General features: G+C 46.2%; 2 protein-coding genes across 2 annotated transcripts in view; both read right to left on the reverse strand.

Moving 5' to 3' along the window:
* LOC144482099 (NACHT, LRR and PYD domains-containing protein 3-like) overlaps positions 1-1,986 on the reverse strand; it is a 34,896-nt gene extending 32,910 nt beyond the window's left edge. The window contains exon 1 of the mRNA XM_078201332.1: positions 837-1,986. Within this exon, the coding sequence (XP_078057458.1) occupies positions 837-1,009 (173 nt within the window). The 5' untranslated portion in view covers positions 1,010-1,986. The remainder of the gene's footprint in view (positions 1-836) is intronic.
* On the reverse strand, positions 1,416-19,363 carry LOC144482095 (uncharacterized). Its single transcript, XM_078201326.1, has 6 exons — positions 19,238-19,363; positions 6,840-7,006; positions 4,484-4,655; positions 4,315-4,380; positions 2,111-2,576; positions 1,416-1,434 (listed from the first exon to the last, which is right to left on the reverse strand). The coding sequence occupies exons 1-6, from the start codon at positions 19,245-19,247 to the stop codon at positions 1,416-1,418; spliced, it is 900 nt and encodes a 299-aa protein (XP_078057452.1). The 5' UTR covers positions 19,248-19,363.
* Between the last annotated feature and the right edge of the window lie 1,997 nt (positions 19,364-21,360).

Raw genomic sequence — 21,360 nt, forward strand, 5'->3', positions numbered from 1 at the left:
CAAATAGTGTGAAAAAAGCTTTTTTTTAAACACAGCGAGTGGTACAGATCTGGAATGCACTGCCTGGAATTGAGGTGGAGGCTATGGTATACTGGGCCTTTTATGAGACTGCAGTCAGAACCATGGAACAGAAAACCCGTGGGCTGCTGGAACCAAACAGGGAGGTCTATTTTCATAACTGCACACTTTGAGGTTTAATACAAGACTGAACCGCCACTGCGACCCTGACTGATGTCACCAGTGATCACATGACTTATAAAGGGACACTGTCCCGTTATAACACACACCAACTATAATACATAACAGAGGCAGCGTGCAGGAAAATAATCCTGATCATAATTAGCCACAAACTGTAAGCTGTACCGAACACAAGCGAAACAGATTTCTTTCTAGCATCATACATAATCAGATGGTTTCTGTCGGGAGAGTGAAATATCCTTTTTTAAAATTTTGTAGCGAGGCCTTTACACCCCTAATTATTTAAAATTTATCTCAATAATGATTGTATTCACTCAAGGAATGTAATAATCGCTGGTTATGCCAACATTCATTGCCCATGCCTATTTGCCCACGAGAATCTGCCTTCTTGAACCGCTGTAGTTTTATCAGAGAATCAGATTTATTACAAGTTCAGAAGGAGGCCAATCGGCCCATCATGTCTGCAGCTGCTCTCAAATGAGCTTTATGGCTTTGTGCCATTCTCCCACGCTTTCTCTGTGACCATTGGACATTGTTTCCCTCTTGACTTTCTCAATTAAACATGTCTCTGTTTTATTAGAACAAAGGAAATGGCTTCTCAATGAAAATATCAGGGACGAGACCAAACAAACAGTTACCTCAACTCCTGACACTTGTGCAGAACGGGTCCCAGCCGCTGGAGCCCTTCACACGTAATGTAGCATCGCCATAGATCGAGGTGTTTTATTGTATCACAGAGTCCAATGACATGAGACAGGACCGCACAGTCAATCGGGGTCAGTCGCAATCCGCGAAATGAAAGTATTTCCATAGATCCCACTGTGTTCCGAGCCAGTGCTTTATTCTGAGACTCAAACAGGTAGTGGAATGTGTTCAGGAGCTTCCTCTTCCCAGTTTCAGTCTGTGTCTCTCCAATCTGCCCTTCAACCTTCTCCTTCACCCAGTCAATCACTCGGCAGGTTGTTTGATGAAGAAATGGACCCAGAAACTTCTCCAGGGGTCGAGCTGACTGTGGGGATGACAGACCAGCAACAAAACGGAGAAATATCTCAAATCGCCCATCTTCCTCACTGTCGGCTTCACTGAGGAGTTTCCCGATCTCCCCGGGATCTGGAGTCAGGAATTGTGAGAGTGCAGCTGCAAACTCTTGGATGGTGAGGTGTGGGAATGTGTAAACCACACTCTGGGCAGAAACATCTCTCTCTCTAAAAGCTCCATCAGAAACCCAGACAGGAACTGGGAAGGTTGTAGATTGTACTCAATCAAATCTCCATTTCCAAACACAATCTTCTTCTTGGAGACTCCTGTGAAGGCCATCTCACCAAGCTTCAGTAACACATCACGGGGGGTTTCAATCTCTCGGCCATGGTTTTTCACAATGTTGTAAATATAGTAGGAATATAGTTGGGTGATGGTCTTGGGAACTTGCTGCTGTTTCCTGCCTCTTAGTGTAAAGAAGGGACCCAGTGACAGACCGAGGATCCAGCAGTAGGAAGGGTTGTAACACATGGTGTACAGGATCTCGTTCTCCTCCACGTGTTTGAAAACAGCTGCTGCCACCATCTGATCTCCAAAAAACTTGTTGAAATATTCCTTCCGTTCATCACCAACAAATCCCAGGATTTCAGCCCAGACACTGATGTCAGCCTTTTCCAATAAATGTAATGCAGTGGGGCGGCTGGTCACTAACACTGAACATCCTGGGAGCAGCTTGTGCTGTATTAAACTGTACACAATGTCAGACACTTCACACCAGCATTCGGGATCTGTGCACATGGACTGAGGTTCTGTATTTCTCCGATTGTCGGCAAAATCAATCCTGTCCTTGAATTCATCCAAACCATCGAATATAAACAGCAATCACTCTGGCTTCTTCCAGAGCTCTCCCAGAATATTCCCAAAGTAGGGATACTGATCCAATATCAGATTCCTCAGGTTTATTCTACAGTTAATAGTGTTCAAATCCCGGAATTTAAAACGGAAAACAAATTGAAAGTGTGGGTATATTTTCCCAGTGGCCCAGTCATAAACAATCTTTTGTACCATTGTTGTTTTTCCAATCCCCGGCACTCCACTCACTGCTGCTGAATTCCCAGATTTGGATTTTCTCGGGGAAAAGCTGCTCTGAAACAATTGATCAGTTCGGATTTTTTCCAGTTCTCTCCGGAGATGTTTCTCTCTCCATTCTTCATGGTCTCGGCCTCTTGCCAGCAGTTCATGTTCGACAAGTGTCCGATCTCGAACAGTAGAAATAACCGTTAGCTCAGCGTATCGATCAACCAGCTGGAAAATCTTAACCTTCTCCTTTATGAGGATAGTGTTCACTCTCAGTGTTTCAGTTTGTACCCGGAGTGTCTGCTTGTGTTTCTGTTGGAGATCTTCAATTAGAACAGAGAGAAAATGTTTATTATTGTTATTGGCTTTAATAAGTAAATTCTCAAGACCACTTTGCTGAAAACAGATTTAATTCATTAAAAGTTAATGGAAATCTCATTTGAAAGTGAACAAAAGCCAAGAAAATTTTCATATCCTCACTTGATTCTAAATTTACTGAATGCAGATTTCTTTGCAGGTAATATTTTCTCTCTAATGGTGAATACTATCCAAGCTGCCGTGTATTGTCGACAGTACAAACCCCCACGTAATCCTGATTGCATAACAATGGAGATTCGAGTCGTTCAACGTTTGAATCCTTCAGTGATGTTTGTGAAGCAGATTACTGGATATTGTGAGGAGTTGGGGCACAGATTGCTCAGCGGCTGAATGCTATCATAGCAGATTTTTACTATTTTTACCTGTGATGCTGTGCACACTCGGAGGGAGAAAACTGTATGCCACATGCGACCGTATGGAAATGCACCTCCATCTCGGCACCCAGCCAGGTGGGCACAGCGCCTCAGGACCCAGCCAGGTGTGTACACGGTTTCACATTGCATCAGGACCCTGCCGGGCTCGCGCAGCGCATCAGGACCCTGCCAGATGTGTGCAGGGTTTTAAGAGCATCAGGATCCTGCCAGGTATCACACTGTGTATCAGCATCCTGCTTGGTGAGTACAGGGTTTCACGCCGTGTAAGGGTCCTGCCAGGTGAGTACAGGGTTTCTCAGTGAATCAGGATCCTGCCAGGTGAGTACAAGGTTTCTCAGTGAATCAGGATCCTGCCAGGTGAGTACAGGGTTTCTCAGCGAATCAGGATCCTGCCTGGTGAGTACAGGGTTTCTCAGTGAATCAGGATCCTGCCGGGTGTGTACAGGGTTTCTCAGTGAATCAGGATCCTGCTGGGTGAGTCCAGGGTTTCTCAGTGAATCAGGATCCTGCCAGGTGAGTACAGGGTTTCTCAGTGAATCAGGATCCTGCCAGGTGAGTACAGGGTTTCTCAGTGAATCAGGATCCTGCCAGGTGAGGACAGGGTCTCTCAGTGAATCAGGATCCTGCCAGGTGTGTACAGGGTTTCTCAGTGAATCAGGATCCTGCCAGGTGAGTACAGGGTTTCTCAGTGAATCAGGATCCTGCCAGGTGAGTACAGGGTTTCTCAGTGAATCAGGATCCTGCCAGGTGAGTACAGGGTTTCTCAGTGAATCAGGATCCTGCCAGGTGAATACAGGGTCTCTCAGTGAATCAGGATCCTGCCAGGTGAGTACAGGGTCTCTCAGTGAATCAGGATCCTGCCAGGAGAGTACAGGGTTTCTCAGTGAATCAGGATCCTGCCGGGTGTGTACAGGGTTTCTCAGTGAATCAGGATCCTGACAGGTGAGTACAGGGTTTCTCAGTGAATCAGGATCCTGCCAGGTGTGTACACGGTTTCTCAGTGATTCAGGATCCTGCCGGGTGAGTAGTGTTTAAAACTGTATCAGGGTCCCGCCATGTACGGGGTTTTGTGAATTTAAGGAAGTGAAGCAATATCCCTATAATTACAAGAAACGTCAGAAGTCACATGCTTTGAATCTTAGATCTATGCTGAATTCACAAGAATTGATGATTTCCAGACAATTTTTATGCCTGCTCCGAGACTCTATGAATTTCTGTATCTCAAATTCTGATAACCTCGAGGCAAAGATGTACTTTCAAATACCCAGATTCTCACAAGTAAAATTAATTGTCTGAAATCCTCCCTTACCTTTCAGGTGGCTGGGTATTTCTGATAATTCTTGTCCAACTTTCATATAATTAATTGGATCAGAACCTGTTGAAAAGAATTAACTTCCATGAAATCAGGTCTGTGTAATATTGTAGTAAAGTTTGCAGTGTTTGGGTCTGAAACTGAATTCAGTGTGATTTTACCATACCAAGTTCCCGTATTTCTCTCAGTATTGTGCCCAATTTCCGTAATCTGTGGTGCATTTTCACAAAGGATTCCCACATCATCCTTCGAGCCCGAGGTCCTTTCTCCATAACCAGATTGAGGAGAAGTTTGGAACTGCCCGCCCTGTTTCCCTTCTCCACGAGCTCACTGACTTTCTGTAAAGAATAATAAAGAATATATTGATGAGGTGTGAAAGGTAAACACTGGGAAAGGGAAGGAAAGGACTTGCTCAGGGATGGGATTTCCCAGTTGTTTGGAGGACAGGAAGCAGCAACTGGTTTTGGTGAAATGTCATTCTGAAAAGTGATGAATATTCTCCACACATCTTGATTCCATCATTCCTTCAAATGAATGTGAATAAACTAAATTTAATGGCTGGAATACCGCTCTCAGTTTGGCACACAAGTAATCCCGTGCTGTAGCTGTCTCAGGAATTACCACAGATGAATGGAAACATTGTTGATTTATCAATCATGAAAATCAACCAACGATAACAATTCAATCATTTTCACATCATTAACTGAAATATCTGAAACCATTATTTTGCATGTTTACAGTTAGTGTGAAATGTCACTAACCATGTTCACAAAGTTTTAACATTCATCACCAGTTTACATTCAGAGTTTACAACACACAAAGAGAGGAGAAATCGGACCATGAACCCAATACAAAGCAGGGTGTTCAGAAATGTCTTCAGGAGGTGAGGAAAGTCGAGAGGCAGAAGGGACAGAAAGACATCTGAAGTCTCAGCCGTGAGTGGTGGTCTGAATGAGGTAGTGCACATAGAAGGGTGCACGAACCACAAAGGGAAGTTTGAAACAGCTGTCAAAATGTTTTTTTTAATTTTTCTATTCTGCAAAGATTTTCTGAAAAAGTAGCTCAGGCCAATTGTGATGGTATTGCATTAAGGTTAACAAATGATTCAAATAAGGGAAAGAATACACTTAATAGAACTGTTAAACATCCCCTGAAGATCTTTGCTTGAATAAACTCAGAGCAAAATCCCCTTTTGGTGACAACAGTCCTTATAGATGTGATCCATAACATTCCAGTAACTTTATCACACAATGTCCTGTGGCTTTAGGGTGTTCTTCAGCAGTTTAAAGATAAACTACAGAGTAGATGTGCTCAAGATGCTGATGTTTCCCTGGGGAGGAGTGCCAGCCAAACGCAGAGCACATGGTCAGAGTTTCACTCAGTTACGGATTATTTCGGACCCTCCATTATAGGAAAATAAAAGCAATTAGAAAACTGTCCTGAGAATATATACGGATGTTACTGAAGATGAATGGATTGATGTTATAACAGAGATTTGAGAATTTCAGACTCATTAGACTAGAGTTGTGAAGAATAAAGGGCAAATCAATTGTGGCCTTACGCTGAAGTGCATGTTCACGGATTGTTTCCAAAATTCAGTCAGAGGTCACACATTTACAGTCTTATGGGTCAGACTGGATTTTTTTTTAGTGCAAAATGGTTCAAATATGTTGTTGTGATGTAGAAGTTAATTTTATTTTGTTGATATATTGGATAATAAATTAATAGCAAAGGAGAGGAAGAAGCAGGACTGGTCCAACTGGATGGGATATTAACTAACAGATAGTAAGCATCAGGTTCAGGTTAGAATAAGTGATTGCTGGAGGAGAAAGTAAACCCAGGATCAACCTTGGAATGGTGGCAAAATGGCAGAAGAAGGCATTTGATGGCATTCCAGATGGTGGCCTCAAAATCGATTCTCGGGGAAGGCCTCTTTATTGGACACTATTTGGTGCACAGATGGGCCTATCCTCTGGGGCAATAGATATGCCAAGGCATCGGTGCTGCCTGCCCTCAAAGAAACCCGGTCTTTCTGAGGTCTGGTCTCTCTCTGGCCCCCAGACCTAACTTGTCTGAATTTCAGGGCTCATGGCCATTGATCTGCACTCACCCTCCAGATGCAGCTTATGGCGTTGCTGCTGAGGTACCGGCTCTCTGACTGGGCTGACAGGTTTGTGTAGAAGCTGCCACCTTTAATAAGGACAGCAGGTTCCTGGATCCCCACCACCTGCTGAAGCAAGGTTCCTGTCAGTGGGATCTTGCCACTTTCAAAATAATTCTGGCCTTTTTATGGCTCCAAAAGTTCTAAAACACTGGGGTTTGTCTCATTCCAAACATGGGACTGCTGTAGACCTATTGATTGGTATGATTAGTCAACAATTCAATTTTCAGTGCATCATGCAAACGACAACATGTAGGAAGATGCAGTAGACAGACTGAGGTATTTTTTCCACATTATTTCTTTTTTTCTATTCTGTAGGTTTTGTGATGTGTGAAGAGATGGAATTCACTCTACATCTTACCTGATATTCTTGTCCACTGAAATGGTCCTCGCCGATTAACATGAGAGCCAAACCTTCCACCCCTTCTTCAATCGCCCGTTCCAGTCTATCCCGGTAAAATTTAGTTAATTGAAGCAACAGGTAATCGTCGCAATTTGTGAAGAACTCAGTGAGTGTAGAGTTTGGATCTGTGGAAGCAAAGAAATACCAACACATTATCAATTTTCTACCCAGACGGTCACATTCCTCTCATTCCGAACAACCGAATCCTCCTGTGAACCAGGTTGTTAAAGCTGTGTTTATTTGCTTTGCTACAACACCTGGGGGAACACGTTCTGCACATGCTCAGATGTGGTATCAGAGCCTGTGACATCATAGTGAGTGACATCCCTGGGAGATCCTGTATCAAACACTTTAATTCCAAGTTAATCTGGAGAATCCCAATGCAGACACGGTCCCAGCTCAATGCTGCATTAAGAACTGGTAATTGGTAAACATATGAAAAACTAACAGTTTCCTGACAGCCGCTTCCCCCACTCGCCTTTGCACTTCCCCCACCATCCTTACCATTTCCCCACTTCATTCAAACTTTTCCTCACATCTCTCTGCTACTCTCCATGCAGGTCCTCGCTGCTGGGTCACTTCCATAGAGGGGAAGAGAGGAGAATGGCAGAACCAGAAACAATGTGTGGAAAGGCAGATACAACACATGTGCTACTTTCCATTAATCCGTGTAATCAATTCATTAAAAATGTACAATTTGTCACACAACCTAGCTTCAGTTTATTGGCTTCAGATAGATTTCGATTTTGATGTAACACGGGAATTTTTTGTCTTAGCACTGCTGCCTCACAGCGCCAGGGACCCAGGTTCAATTCGGGCCTCAAGTAACTGTCTGTGTGGCGTTTGCATGTTCTCCCCGTGTCTGTGTGGGTTTCCTCCGGGTACTCCGGTTCCCTCCCACAGTCCGATAGATTTGCAGGTTAGATGGATTGGACATGATCATTTACCCCATGGTGTCCAAATATGTGTAGGTTAGGTGGATTAGCCATGTTAAACGTGCAAGGTTATGAGCACAGGGTGGTGGAGTGGGCCTAGGAAAGATGCTCTTTGAGAGTCGGTGCAGACTCGATGGGGTGAATGGCCTCCTTCTGCACACTGGGGATTCAATGGTTTCTATTGTTGTTTAATTTCAGTGTTCCTGAAATTTCTTGCTTTCCCGAAAAGGTCAAGAGGGCTATTTTAATCCAATCCATTTGAAAACTAGCCGCCCCCAAGTTAACAGATCCAACTATCCAGGACAAGTGGGAAAAATATGGTAACACTATCATCTCCAATTAAGTGACAGAGCTTCCAAATAGTGATATAGATCATCGTTTCTTTTGTGCTACAGGGCCACAGTCATGTGGTAAATTAGTACTCATTAGTTTCTATTCCAATTGGATGGTTAATGCTGCTTATCGTCTCAAATCTGGATATTTCTCATTGTCCAGTCACATCAGCTGATACCCTTCACACTGTTCTTTTCACCTTATCGGTAAATGAGTTGTTGATGGTAGATTCAGACCAGGTTGGCCGTCCCCTCCCTTCCCCCGACCTCACTTCAATAATGTGGAGATGCCAGCATTGGACTGGGGTAAACACAGTGAGAAGTCTCACAACACCAAGTTAAAGTCCAACAGGTTTATTTGGTAGCAAAATCCACTAACTTTCAGAGCGCTGCCCCTTCGTCAGGTGAGTGGGAGTTCTGTTCACAAACGGGCACAAAGCCACAAACTCAATTTACAAAATAATGGTTGGAATGCGAGTCTTTACAGGAAATCAAGTCTTAAAGGTACAGTCAATGTGAGTAGAGAGAGCATTAAGCACAGGTTAAAGAGATGTGTATTGTCTCCAGACAGGACAGTTAGTGAGATTTTGCAAGCCCAGGCAAGTCATGGGGGTTACAGATAGTGTGACATGAACCCAAGATCCCGGTTGAGGCCGTCCTCATGTGTGCGGAACTTGGCCTCCCGAAGATACAAAAGGAAACCACACCCGTCCGTCCCATCGTATCGGGCAATGGGACCCTGTGCGAGAACCTCTCCGGCTACGTAGAGGGCATCCTGAAACCCATTGTACAAAGAACCCCCAGCTTTTGTCACGACACTACGGACTTCCTACAGAAACTCAGCACACATGGAGCAGTTGAACCAGGAGCACTCCTGGTCACAATGGATGTCTCAGCACTCTACACCAGCATCGCCCACGACGATGGCATTGCTGCAACTGCCTCTGTACTCAACACCGACAACTGCCAGTCTCCAGATTTTACAACTCATCCGCTTCATTCACTGGGGAATTATGCTTCGAGCCCAAAGAAGTAGGGGAGGTCCTAAATGAATACTTTGCGTCGGTATTCACAAAGGAGAGGGATGTGTTGACTGGGAGTGTCTCGGAGGGGAGTGTTGACCCGTTAAAGAAAATCTCCATTACAAGGGAGGAAGTGTTAGGTTTTTTAGGGAACATACAGACTGACAAATTCCCAGGGCTTGATGGAATCTATCCCAGGCTGCTCAGGGAGACGAGAGATGAAATCGCTGGGCCTCTGACGCAAATCTTTGTCTCATCACTGGACACAGGTGAGGTCCCAGAGGATTGGAGGATAGCTAATGTGGTCCCGTTATTTAAGAAGGGTAGGAAGGATAACCCGGATAATTATAGGACGGGGAGCTTGACGTCCGTGGTCGGGAAGTTGTTGGAGAGGATTCTTAGAGATACGATGTATGCGCATTTAGAAAGGAATAAACTCATTAACGATAGTCAGCATGGTTTTGTGAGAGGGAGGTCATGCCTCACTAACCTGGTGGAGTTTTTTGAAGAAGTGACGAGAATGGTTGACGAGGGAAGGGCCGTGGATGTCGTCTATATGGACTTTAGTAAAGCGTTTGACAAAGTCTCTCATGGTAGGCTGGTGAAAAAGGTTGGATCTCATGGGATAAAGGGGGAGGTGGCGAGATGGGTGGAGAACTGGCTTGGTCACAGAAGACAGAGGGTGGTAGTGGAAGGGTCTTTTTCCGGCTGGATGCCTGTGACTAGTGGTGTTCCACAGGGCTCTGTATTGGGACCTCTGCTGTTTGTGATTTATATAAATGGTCATGGAAGAAGGTGTAACTGGGATGATCAGTAAGTTTGCGGACGACACGAAAATGGCTGGACTTTCAGATAGTGAGGAGCATTGTCAGAGGCTACAGAAGGATATAGATAGGCTGAAAATTTGGGCAAAGAAATGGCAGATGGAGTTCAATCCAGATAAATGCGAAGTGATGCATTTTGGCAGAACTAATGTAAGGGGGAACGAAACGATAAATGGCAGAACCATAAAGGGTGTAGATACGCAGAGGGACCTGGGTGTGCAAGTCCACAGATCCTTGAAAGTGACGTCACAGGTGGAGACGGTAGTGAATAAGGCATATGGCATGCTTGCCTTTATAGGACGGGGCATAGAGTATAAAAGTTGGGGTCTGATGTTGCAGTTGTATAGAACATTGGTTCGGCCGCATTTGGAATACTACGCCCAGTTCTGGTCGCCACACTACCAGAAGGACGTGGAGGCTTTGGAGAGAGTACAGAGGAGGTTTACCAGGATGTTGCCTGGTATGGAGGGGCTTAGATATGAGGAGAGATTGGGTAAACTGGGGTTGTTCTCACTGTAAAGACGGAGGATGAGGGGTGACCTAATAGAGGTGTATAAAATTATGAAAGGCATAGATAGGGTGAACGGTGGGAAGCTTTTCCCCAGGTTGGTGGTGACGTTCACGAGGGGTCATAGGTTCAAGGTGAGGGACGGGGGGGGGGGCGCAGCGGAGGTTTAACACGGATATCAGAAGGACATATTTTACACAGAGGCTGGTGGGGGCCTGGAATGCGCTGCCGGGCAAGGTGGTGGAGGTGGACACACTGGGAACGTTTAAGACTTATCCAGATAGCCACATGAACGGAATGGGAATGGAGGGATACAAAAGAATGGTCTAGTTTGGACCAGGGAGCAGCACGGGCTTGGAGGGCTGAAGGGCCTGTTCCTGTGCTGTGTTTTTCTTTTCTTTGTTCCTGGACCACAATGTCTTCACCTTCAACAACCAGTTCTTCATCCAGACACACGGAACAGCCATGGGGACCAAATTCGCACCTCAATATGTCAACATCTTCATGCACAGGTTCGAACAAGACTTCTTCACCACACAGGACCTTCAACCGATGCTATACACTAGATACATCGATGACATTTTCTTCCTTTGGAGTCATGGTGAACAATCATTGAAACAACTATATGACGACATCAACAAGCTCCATCCCACCATCAGATTCACCATGGACTACTCTCTGGAATCGGTTGCATTCTTGGACACACACATCTCCATCAAGGACGGTCACCTCAGCACTTCACTGTACCCGCAAGCGCACGGATAACCTCACGATGCTCCACTTCTCCAGCTTCCCCCGTAAACACATTAAAGAATCCATCCCCTATGGACAAGCCCTCCGTATACACAGGATTTGCTCGGATGGAGGAGGATCGCAACAGACGCCTCCAGATGCTGAAAGATGCCCTCATAAGAACAGGATATGGCGCTCGACTCATCGATCAACAGTTCCGACGCGCCACAGCACCGACCTCCTCAGAAGTCAAACACGGGACACGGTGGACAGAGTACCCTTCGTCGTCCAGTACTTCCCTGGAGCGGAAAAGCTACGACATCTTCTCCGGAGCCTTCAACATGTCATTGATGAAGACGAACATCTCGCCAAGGCCACCCCCACACCTTGCCTTCAAACAACTGCACAAACTCAAACAGACCATTGTCTGCAGCAAACTACCCAGCCTTCAGGAGAACAGTGACCACAACACCACACAACCCTGCCACAGCAACCTCTGCAAGACATGCCGGATCATCGACACGGATGCCATCATCTTACGTGAGAACACCATCCACCAGGTACACAGTACATACTCTTGCAACTCGGACAACGTTGTCTACCTGATGTGCTGCAGGAAAGGATGTCCCGAGGCATGGTACATTGGGGAAACTATGCAGACGCTGCGACAACGGATGAATGAACACCGGTCGACAATCACCAGGCAAGAGTGTTCTCTTCCTGTTGGGGAGCACTTCAGTGGTCACGGGCATTCGGCCTCTGATCTTCGGGTAAGCGCTCTCCAAGACGGCCTTCACGACAACGCAGAGTCGCTGAGCAGAGACTGATAGCCAAGTTCCGCACACGAGGACGGCCTCAACCGGGATCTTGGGTTCATGTCACACTACCTGTAACCCCCATGACTTGTCTGGGCTTGCAAAATCTCACTAACTGTCCTGTCTGGAGATAATACACATCTCTTTAACCTGTGCTTAACGCTCTCTCCACTCACACTGTCTGTACGTTTGAGACTTGATTACCTGTAAAGACTCACATTCCAACCATTATTTTGTAAATTGAGTTTGTGTCTTTGTGCCCTGTTTGTGATCCGAACTCCCACTCACCTGATGAAGGAGTAGCAAGCGCTCCGAAAGCTGGTGGATTTTGCTACCAAATAAACCTGTTGGACTTTAACCTGGTGTTGTGAGACTTCTCACTGTGCTCACTTCAATAACCCATGAACATTGGCCAGAATTTTACGTTGAGAAGGTGGGGACGTGCCTGACTCAGACGTGTGTGAAATCATGGGAGAAGACATTGGGCACGTGTTTCAACATTATTGCTCATGCAATATTTCAGTGGCAGACACACCTCTGACTCTCGCCACAAATCAACCTGTCACTTTAGCCCATTAAGGGGCCAATTAAATGCAGTTTTCCATGGCTCATCTGCCTTTACATTTACTGGGCAAGCGGATTGGCCAGGCAGCCTTTAGGTTTTGGCTATAACCTGGGTCTCGGGCGGGATGAACTGTTCGAGCTGAAATAAAATGAACAGGAGTTATAGGCAACTAGTTACACCGGGGCATCGGGAGGAAGACACGTGGGTCACAGTTAGGAGCAGTAAAGGGCAGAAGGGTAAAGTACCAGGGAGTACTTCAGTGGCGGTCTCTCAAAATAGGAAGGGCTTGGTGACAGGTGTGAGAGGGGAGGGGAGTGAACAGTTAGAAGAGGGGTCACCTGTGGTTGTCCCACTCCAAAACAGGTATATTGTTTTGGATAGTGTGGAGGAGTGTGCCTCTCCAGTGGTAAGACACAGTGAGCAGGTCACTGGCACACAGTCAGGCTCTGTGGCCCGGAAAGGGAAGAGAGGGGTTAGGAGAGCGATAGTGGTGGGGGATGCATCAGTTAGAGGCACAGACAGGCGATTCTGTGGGTGGGAACGGGACTCCAGGATGGTAGTCTGCCTACCTGGTGCTGGGGTCACGGATGTCTCCGAGCGGATAGGAGGCATATTAAAAGGGGAAGATAAAGAAACGGATGTCATTATACACATTGGTGGAAATGACGTAGATAGGAAGAGTAGGGGGATCCTAAGAGAGCAATTCAGGGAGTTGGGAAATAGGTTAAAAAGTAGGGTCACTAGGGTGGCCATCTCTGGGCTGCTCCCAATGCCTCGTGCCAGTGAGGCTAAGAATAGGGAGTTGGTACAAATGAATGCCTGGCTAAAGGACTGGTCCAGGAGGGAGGGCTTCATTTTCATAGATCAATGGGAAGTTTTCAGGAGAGGATGGCACCTGTACAAGAGGGAGGGTTCACAACTAAGTTGGAAGGGCACAAATATCCTGGCTGGGAGCTTTGCTAGTGCAGTTCGGGGGGGGTTTAAACTAGTATGGCAGGGGGGTGGGGATCAAAATATTAGGTCTACAAGTGTGGAGGCTGGGGACGAGCTTGGGGCTGGGACAAGGCTGGCAAAGAAGAAGAGCACTCTGGGGGAGGACGACCTCACTGGGCCTGGAGGTCTGGAGTGCTTATACTTCAATGCAAGGAGCGTAGCAGGTAAGACAGACGAACTTGGGGCCTTAATGCGCACGAGGAATTTGGATGTGGTTGCGGTGACAGAGACTTGGTTGAAAGAGGGACAGGACTGGCAGCTGAATATTCCAGGGTACAAGTGTTTTAGGCGAGACAGAGGAGGGGCCAAAAGAGGTGGGGGAGTAGCGGTATTAGTTGGAGAGCATATTACAGCGGTGCAGAGGGAGGACAATTCAGAGGGGTCGTGTAACGAGTCACTCTGGGTGGAGCTTAGAAACAGGAAAGGCGCAGTCACTATGTTGGGGGTGTACTACAGGCCCCCCAACTGCCCAAGGGAAGTGGAAGAATGGATATGTCAGGAGATACTGGATAGGTGCAGGAAAAATAGGGTTGTTGTCGTGGGAGACTTCAATTTCCCTGGTATAGACTGGAAATCGCTGAGGGCAGGGACTCTGAATGGGGAGGAATTTGTAAAATGTGTACAGGAGGGTTCGTTGGAACAATATGTAGACAGCCCGACTAGAGAGGGGGCTATACTGGACCTGGTACTGGGGAATGAGCCCGGTCAGGTCTTCAAAGTTTTGGTAGGGGAACATGTGGCAAATAGTGACCACAATTCTGTTAGCTTTAGGATACTGATGGAAAAGGATGAGTGGTGTCCCAAGGGTAAGGTGTTGGATTGGGGGAAGGCTAACTTTAGTGGGATCAGGCAGAAATTGGCAGCTCTTGATTGGGAGAGGCTGTTTGAGGTAAATCCACATCTGGTATGTGGCAGTCTTTTAAGGAACAGTTGTTAGGGCTACAGGACAAGCATGTGCCTGTAAAAAAGGATAGGAAGGGTAGGATTAGAGAACCGTGGATAACCAGGGAAATTGAGCGACTGGTCAAAAAGAAAAGAGAGGCGTATGTTCGGTCCAAGCAGGTAAAAACGGAGGGAGCTCTGGAGGAGTACAAAGAAAGTAGGAAAGTACTCAAACGGGGAATTAGAAGAGCAAAATGGGGTCACGAAATTTTCTTGGCAGACAGGATTAAGGAGAATCCCAAGGCATTTTATTCATACGTTAGGAACAAAAGGGTTGTTAGGGAAAAACATCGGACCTCTCAGGGACAAAAGTGGGGACTTATGCTTGGAGCCCAAAGAAGTAGGGGAGATCCTAAATGAATACTTTGCGTCGGTATTCACAAAGGAGAGGGATGTGTTGACTGGGAGTGTCTCGGAGGGGAGTGTTGAACCGTTGGAGAAAATCTCCATTACAAAGGAGGAAGTGTTCGGTTTGATAGAGAATATAAAGGCTGACAAATCCCCAGGGCCTGATGGAATCTATCCTCGGCTGCTCAGGGAGACGAGAGGTGAAATCTTTGGGCCTCTGACGCAAATCTTTGTCTCGTCACTGGACGCAGGTGAGGTCCCAGAGGATTGGAGGATAGCTAATGTGGTCCCGTTAATTAAGAAGGGTAGGAAGGATAACCCGGGTAATTATAGGCCGGCGAGCTTGACGTCCGTGGTGGGGAAGTTGTTGGAGAAGATTCTTAGAGATAGGATGTAAGCGCATTTAGAAAGGAATAAACTCATTAACGATAGTCAGCATGGTTTTGTGAGAGGGAGGTCATGCCTCACTAACCTGGTGGTGTTTTTTGAAGAAGTGACCAGAATGGTTGACGAAGGAAGGGCCGTGGATGTTGTCTATATGGACTTTAGTAAAGCGTTTGACAAAGTCCCTCATGGTAGGCTCGTGAAAAAGGTTGGATCCCATGGGATAAAGGGGGAGGTGGCTAGATGGGTGGAGAACTGGCTTGGTCATAGAAGACAGAGGGTGGTCGTGGAAGGGTCTTTTTCCGGCTGGAGGCCTGTGACTAGTGGTGTTCCGCAGGGCTCTGTATTGGGACCTCTGCTGTTTGTGATTTATATAAATGATCTGGAAGAAGGAGTAACTGGGGTGATCAGTAAGTTTGCGGACGACACAAAACTGGCAGGACTTGCAGATAGTGAGGAACATTGTCAGAGGCTACAGAAGGATATAGATAGGCTGGAAATTTGGGCAAAGAAATGGCAGATGGAGTTCAATCCTGATGAATGCGAACTGATGCATTTTGGTGTGAATAATGTAGGGAGGAGCTACACGATAAATGGAAGAACCATAAAGGGTGTAGAGACGCAGAGGGACCTGGGTGTGCAAGTCCACAGATCTTTGAAGGTGACGTCACAGGTGGAGAAGGTGGTGAAGAAGGCATATGGCATGCTTGCCTTTATAGGACGGGGCATAGAGTATAAAAGTTGGGGTCTGATGTTGCAGATGTATAGAACGTTGGTTCGGCCGCATTTGGAATACTGCGTCCAGTTCTGGTCGCCACACTACCAGAAGGACGTGGAGGCTTTGGAGAGAGTACAGAGGAGGTTTACCAGGATGTTGCCTGGTATGGAGGGGCTTGGTTATGAGGAGAGATTGGGGAAACTGGGGTTGTTCTCCTTGGAAAGACGGAGGATGAGGGGAGACTTAATAGAGGAGTATAAAATTATGAAAGGCATAGATAGGGTGAACGGTGGGAAGCTTTTCCCCGGGTCGGTGGTGACATTCACGAGGGGTCATAGGTTCAAGGTGAAGGAGGGGGGAGGTTTAACACAGATATCAGAAGGACATATTTTACACAGAGGGTCGTGGGGGCCTGGAATGTGTTGCCGGGCAAGGTGGTGGAGGCGGACACACTGGGAACGTTTAAGTCTTATCTAGACAGCTATATGAACGGAGTGGGAATGGAGGGATACAAAAGAGTGGTCTAGTTTGGACCAGGGAGCGGCGCGGGCTAATTGTTCTTTGTTTCTCGTTTCAAGGCTTCATTCTATGATCATCTTGCTGGTGCCAGTGCAGAGCGAGACTGCGGATAGTTGGGAACCTGTCTCGGGGGCAGGGAATTCAGATGGTGTTCGTAAAGCAGAAGTGGAAATGAATAGGGTTGGGAAGTATTTTCTGATCATGGCCAGTGTGATCTCCTGGACTCGTTTCGATCGCCTCAGGGGGTCGGAGAGGAATTTCCCAGATGTTTTTTTCCCCATATTGGCCCTGGGGTTTTCACTCTGGGTTTTCGCCTCTCCCTGGAGATCACATGGTCTGGAATGGGGGGGTGGGGGTGAGTTAATAGGTTGTGATGAACAAAGCATCCTAGTTGGGAGGGACAGCTCGGTGGATAGGATATTAGGATGTAGATAGGCTGGAAAATTGGGCGGGGATCCTGGATTCAGGATTCAATCCTGGACCGGGGAGCGGCGCGGGCTTGGAGGGCCGAAGGGCCTGTTCCTGTGCTGTATTGTTCTTTGTTTGTTCTTTGAACAAAACGTGGCTGGGGATAGAGAGAGGTCTGAGTTTGATTGTGCTGCCTACTCATGGGCATAGATTTGACAATGAAATTTATTTTTCACGGGTCAGCAGCTTTCAAGTAAACTGCTAGGACAGGGAAACATGAATCGGGATTGCAGGGTGGCTGGTCCCAAGAAGAAGAAAAAATGTTCTTTGGAAACCAGGGAATAGAACAAAAGAAAGTTCCAGGAAGATTGTAGTCTCAAAGGAAGAAAGAATCATAGAATTCCTACAGTGTAGGAGGTCATTCACCCCTGCATATCCTTTGGGGAAAATTTAGCATGGCCAGTGCACCGAACATGCACATCTTTGGAGTGAGAGAGGAACCGGAGTATCCGGAGGAAACCCATGCAGACTGGGGAGATTGTGCAGACTCCACACAGACACCCAAGGCTGGAATCGATTCCTGGGTCCCTGACACTGTGATGCAGCAGTGCCCACTACTGTGCCACCGAACAGTGGGAATCTGAACAAGGTCATGTTTAGTGTTGTTAATGAAAGGAGCAGTGAAAGTCCCAAGAGGTACAGACAACCGCAAGAAGCCGATTTTAAATTCATTTTACAGGAAGCCAGACCTCGGATATAATCAGAAGTTGGTGACAACTTATTGAGGCCGATAGGATTCAATAAGCTATCACCAACTTCTGATTACATTGTGTTCTGTTGACATGGCTACATGCCATAGCGAGTTTGTGGCAAGTGAAGCTTGAATCTATGTGGTGATCCAGGGCAGATGGATGCAATAAAGAGAGGCTGAAATCCTGGCAGTGTTTTCTTGATGAAGACATTCAATAGCATCATCAATTGGAGAAGATTCCAAAGCGTGCTCTTCAACAGCAAAGATTGCATCACTCATATGGAAAACAGAGTCCAAATGAAGCAATGGCCTAGTTTTATTATTGCTAGACTATTCATCCAGAAACTCAGCTAATGTTTCGGGGACCGGGTTCGAATACCGCCATGGCAGCTTGCGAAATTTGAATTTTTTTAAAAATCTGGAATTAAGAATCTACCGATGACCATGGAAACAGTGTTGATGGTCAGCATTGTTGATGCTTCGCTGATGTCCTTTAGGGAAGGAAGTCTGCTGTCCTTACGTGGTCTGGCCTACATGTGACTCCAGAGCAACAGCTCTGTGGTTGACTCTCAATTGCCCTCTGAAATGTCTTAGCAACTCACTAAGGGCAACTAGGAATGAACAATAAATGCTGGCCAGCCAGCAACGCCCAAGTCTCATGAATGATTAAAAAAAAGTTGGCTCAGTGAGATCAGCATTGAGAATGAAGGATTGATAAAAGAAAATTCACAGAGGGTGCTTGGGAGACATCTGTCACATGGCCACAGAGAGTAGTGTATCTGCCCACAGTTTGCCTACTGATTTACATGTACTGTTTACTCATCGAGAACATCAAAGCGTTAAATAGATTTCAGAACATGTTACCTTGTAAATTTTTATATACCTAGAAAGCAGTTTATTACAGTTTCTCTTTCCTTGTTTCATAAATATTTTATTATTTTGTTGAAACTTTATCAGTGAGATCAGACAGTGTGTAACCCGGGAGGATGGAGTCAGTGAGATCAGACAGTGTGTAACCCGGGAGGATGGAGTCAGTGAGATCAGACAGTGTGTAACCCGGGGAGGATGGAGTCAGTGGCTCAGTTCAGTCGTTGCCATCCAAAGTAAACATCCGAACACTACATAAATAATAAAAGTTAGGATCAATTAAGCCAGGTTCGATCCTGAGATTTGACTTGTCCAGTGGGATCAGCTGGAATCTTAACTCACTGTTTAAACCGTGCTGCAATTTGTTGGGGTGTATTTTACCGTCACACATGGCAGGAGAATCAGAGCGGGGGAGGGGCAGATCATGGAAAGGTCCGTTGATCTCGAGTGGGATTTTCCGGTTTCGTCCCTGTCTAGATTCACCTTATAGCCCCCAGCTATCTATTGGACAGTACCAGAGCTCATGAGCTCCCTACATCTGTGACTGGGATGAACCTCCAGATGGTCACTCAATTCCTCTTCCTGCTCAGACCCTGTTCTCTTTTAACTTTGTATTTGAACCATTGATTCTTGCTCAAAATCTGGAACTTTGTCCTGTAAGAAATTACGATTTTAATTATTTTCTGTACCTACCCGCATCCATTTTCACTCTTGTTGAAGATGTTGGATCTGATCCTTTAGCCACGGTGGTGTTAGACGATCCGGTATTCTGACACCCTGCAACAAATACAATTTTCCATGTAAAATTCCACCGAGAAACACCTCATAACAGCCATACATTTTACATGTAATATTTCAGGAAATTTATTTGTGACGTGGAGTCACTGCTAATTCTGTTCAATTCTTGAAATATAAAGAGAAGGTGCTGGAAAATCCCAACAGGTCTGGCAGCATCTGAGGGAAAGAAAACAGAGTAAACATGTTGAGTCCACGATGACTCTTGGTTCGAACCCCAATGTTATCTCTGTTTCTCTCTCCACGATGCTGCCACAGCTACTGAGATTTTCCAGCATTTTCTGTTTTTGTTCCAGATCTCCAGTAGTTCATTTTTACTCGACCTGTGTATTCTGATTTGAAACGCGTCCAGGCAAGCCCAGGCAATCTGCAAATGTTCTTTCTCCTTTGGGCTTGGCTTTCTTTCAGCAGCATCACAGGTAGAGACCGCTGACATTCCCTGTCAGTCCTCAATAACCTGTTATTAATAATTATAGTTTAAATTATGCTCAGTTCCAGACAAGATGCTGAGTTGTTTGAGCTCAATATAGGCAGTTCCCAATACCAGCTATCTATAGGACAATTCCAGTACTCAGGAACTCCCTCACCTGTGACGCTGATGTCTCTCCAGATGGTCACTCACTTCCCTCTTTCTACCCAGCCACTAGAAATATTTACCTCACAAAATGCAGCATCTCTCCTGGAACCAAACATAGTTTTACTTCCAATTATTAATAAGTAGTTTCAGTTTCCTCAGGACTTCTTTGTCTGGTAAACTAACAGTCCAGGCTCAATTCCCTAACAAATCTATCCATTGTGTCATCTGGAGAAGAGCTTTTTGCTTCATTCAGACACTCGCACGTGCAAAGACCTCTGTGCGTCGGATAGATTCTAATTATCAGATTTGCAAAGTGTCTGTTGCGCAATTAATAACCGGTCTCAGTTTCCAAAGGACCTCTGTTTGGTAAACTCACAGTGTGGGTGCAATTCCCTCTCTATCAAATCTATCCATTGTGTCATCTGGAGAAGAGCTCATTGATTATAACTGACACTGCACGCTTCCAGGTGCAAAGATCGGTGTCTATCTGACACCTGCACCAGTCTGCCATGAGGGACCCTGTCAAAGGATCATTAAGACCATTGAAAGAATGTGTCCGCTTTGCTATGGGTACGATTGTGCAAAGTCCGACTGTGATTTACTTCAAGGTGAAAGTGAATGGAAAATTTGGGTTTGAGGGTATAAAGCTACAGGAGGATGGAGTCAGTGAGATCAGACAGTGTGTAACCCGGGGAGAATGGAGTCAGTGAGATCAGACAGTGTGTAATCCGGGGAGGATGGAGTCAGTGAGATCAGACAGTGTGTAACCCGGGGAGGATGGAGTCAGTGAGGTCAGGCAGTGTGTAACCCGGGGAGGATGGAGTCAGTGAGATCAGACAGTGTGTAACCCGGGGAGGATGGAGTCAGTGAGGTCAGACAGTGTGTAACCCGGGGAGGATGGAGTCAGTGAGGTCAGGCAGTGTGTAACCCGGGGAGGATGGAGTCAGTGAGATCAGACAGTGTGTAACCCGGGGAGGATGGAGTCAGTGAGGTCAGACAGTGTGTAACCCGGGGAGGATGGAGTCAGTGAGGTCAGGCAGTGTGTAACCCGGGGAGGATGGAGTCAGTGAGGTCAGGCAGTGTGTAACCCGGGGAGGATGGAGTCAGTGAGATCAGACAGTGTGCAATCCGGGGAGGATGGAGTCAGTGAGATCAGACAGTGTGTAACCCGGGGAGGATGGAGTCAGTGAGATCAGGCAGTGTGTAACCCAGGGAGGATGGAGTCAGTGAGATCAGATAAAAGTTATAAGGAGAGGCTGAATAGACTGGGACTTTTTTCTCTGGAGCGTAGGAGGCTGAGGGGTGACCTTATAGAGGTCTATAAAATAATGAGGGGAATAGACAAGGTAGATAGTCAATATCTTTTCCCAAGGGTAGGGGAGTATAAAATTAGAGGGCATAAGTTTAAGGTGAGAGATACAAAAGTGTCCAGAGGGGCAATTTT

The sequence above is a fragment of the Mustelus asterias genome (genome assembly GCF_964213995.1).
Source record: "Mustelus asterias chromosome 26 unlocalized genomic scaffold, sMusAst1.hap1.1 SUPER_26_unloc_13, whole genome shotgun sequence".
NCBI lineage: Eukaryota > Metazoa > Chordata > Chondrichthyes > Carcharhiniformes > Triakidae > Mustelus > Mustelus asterias.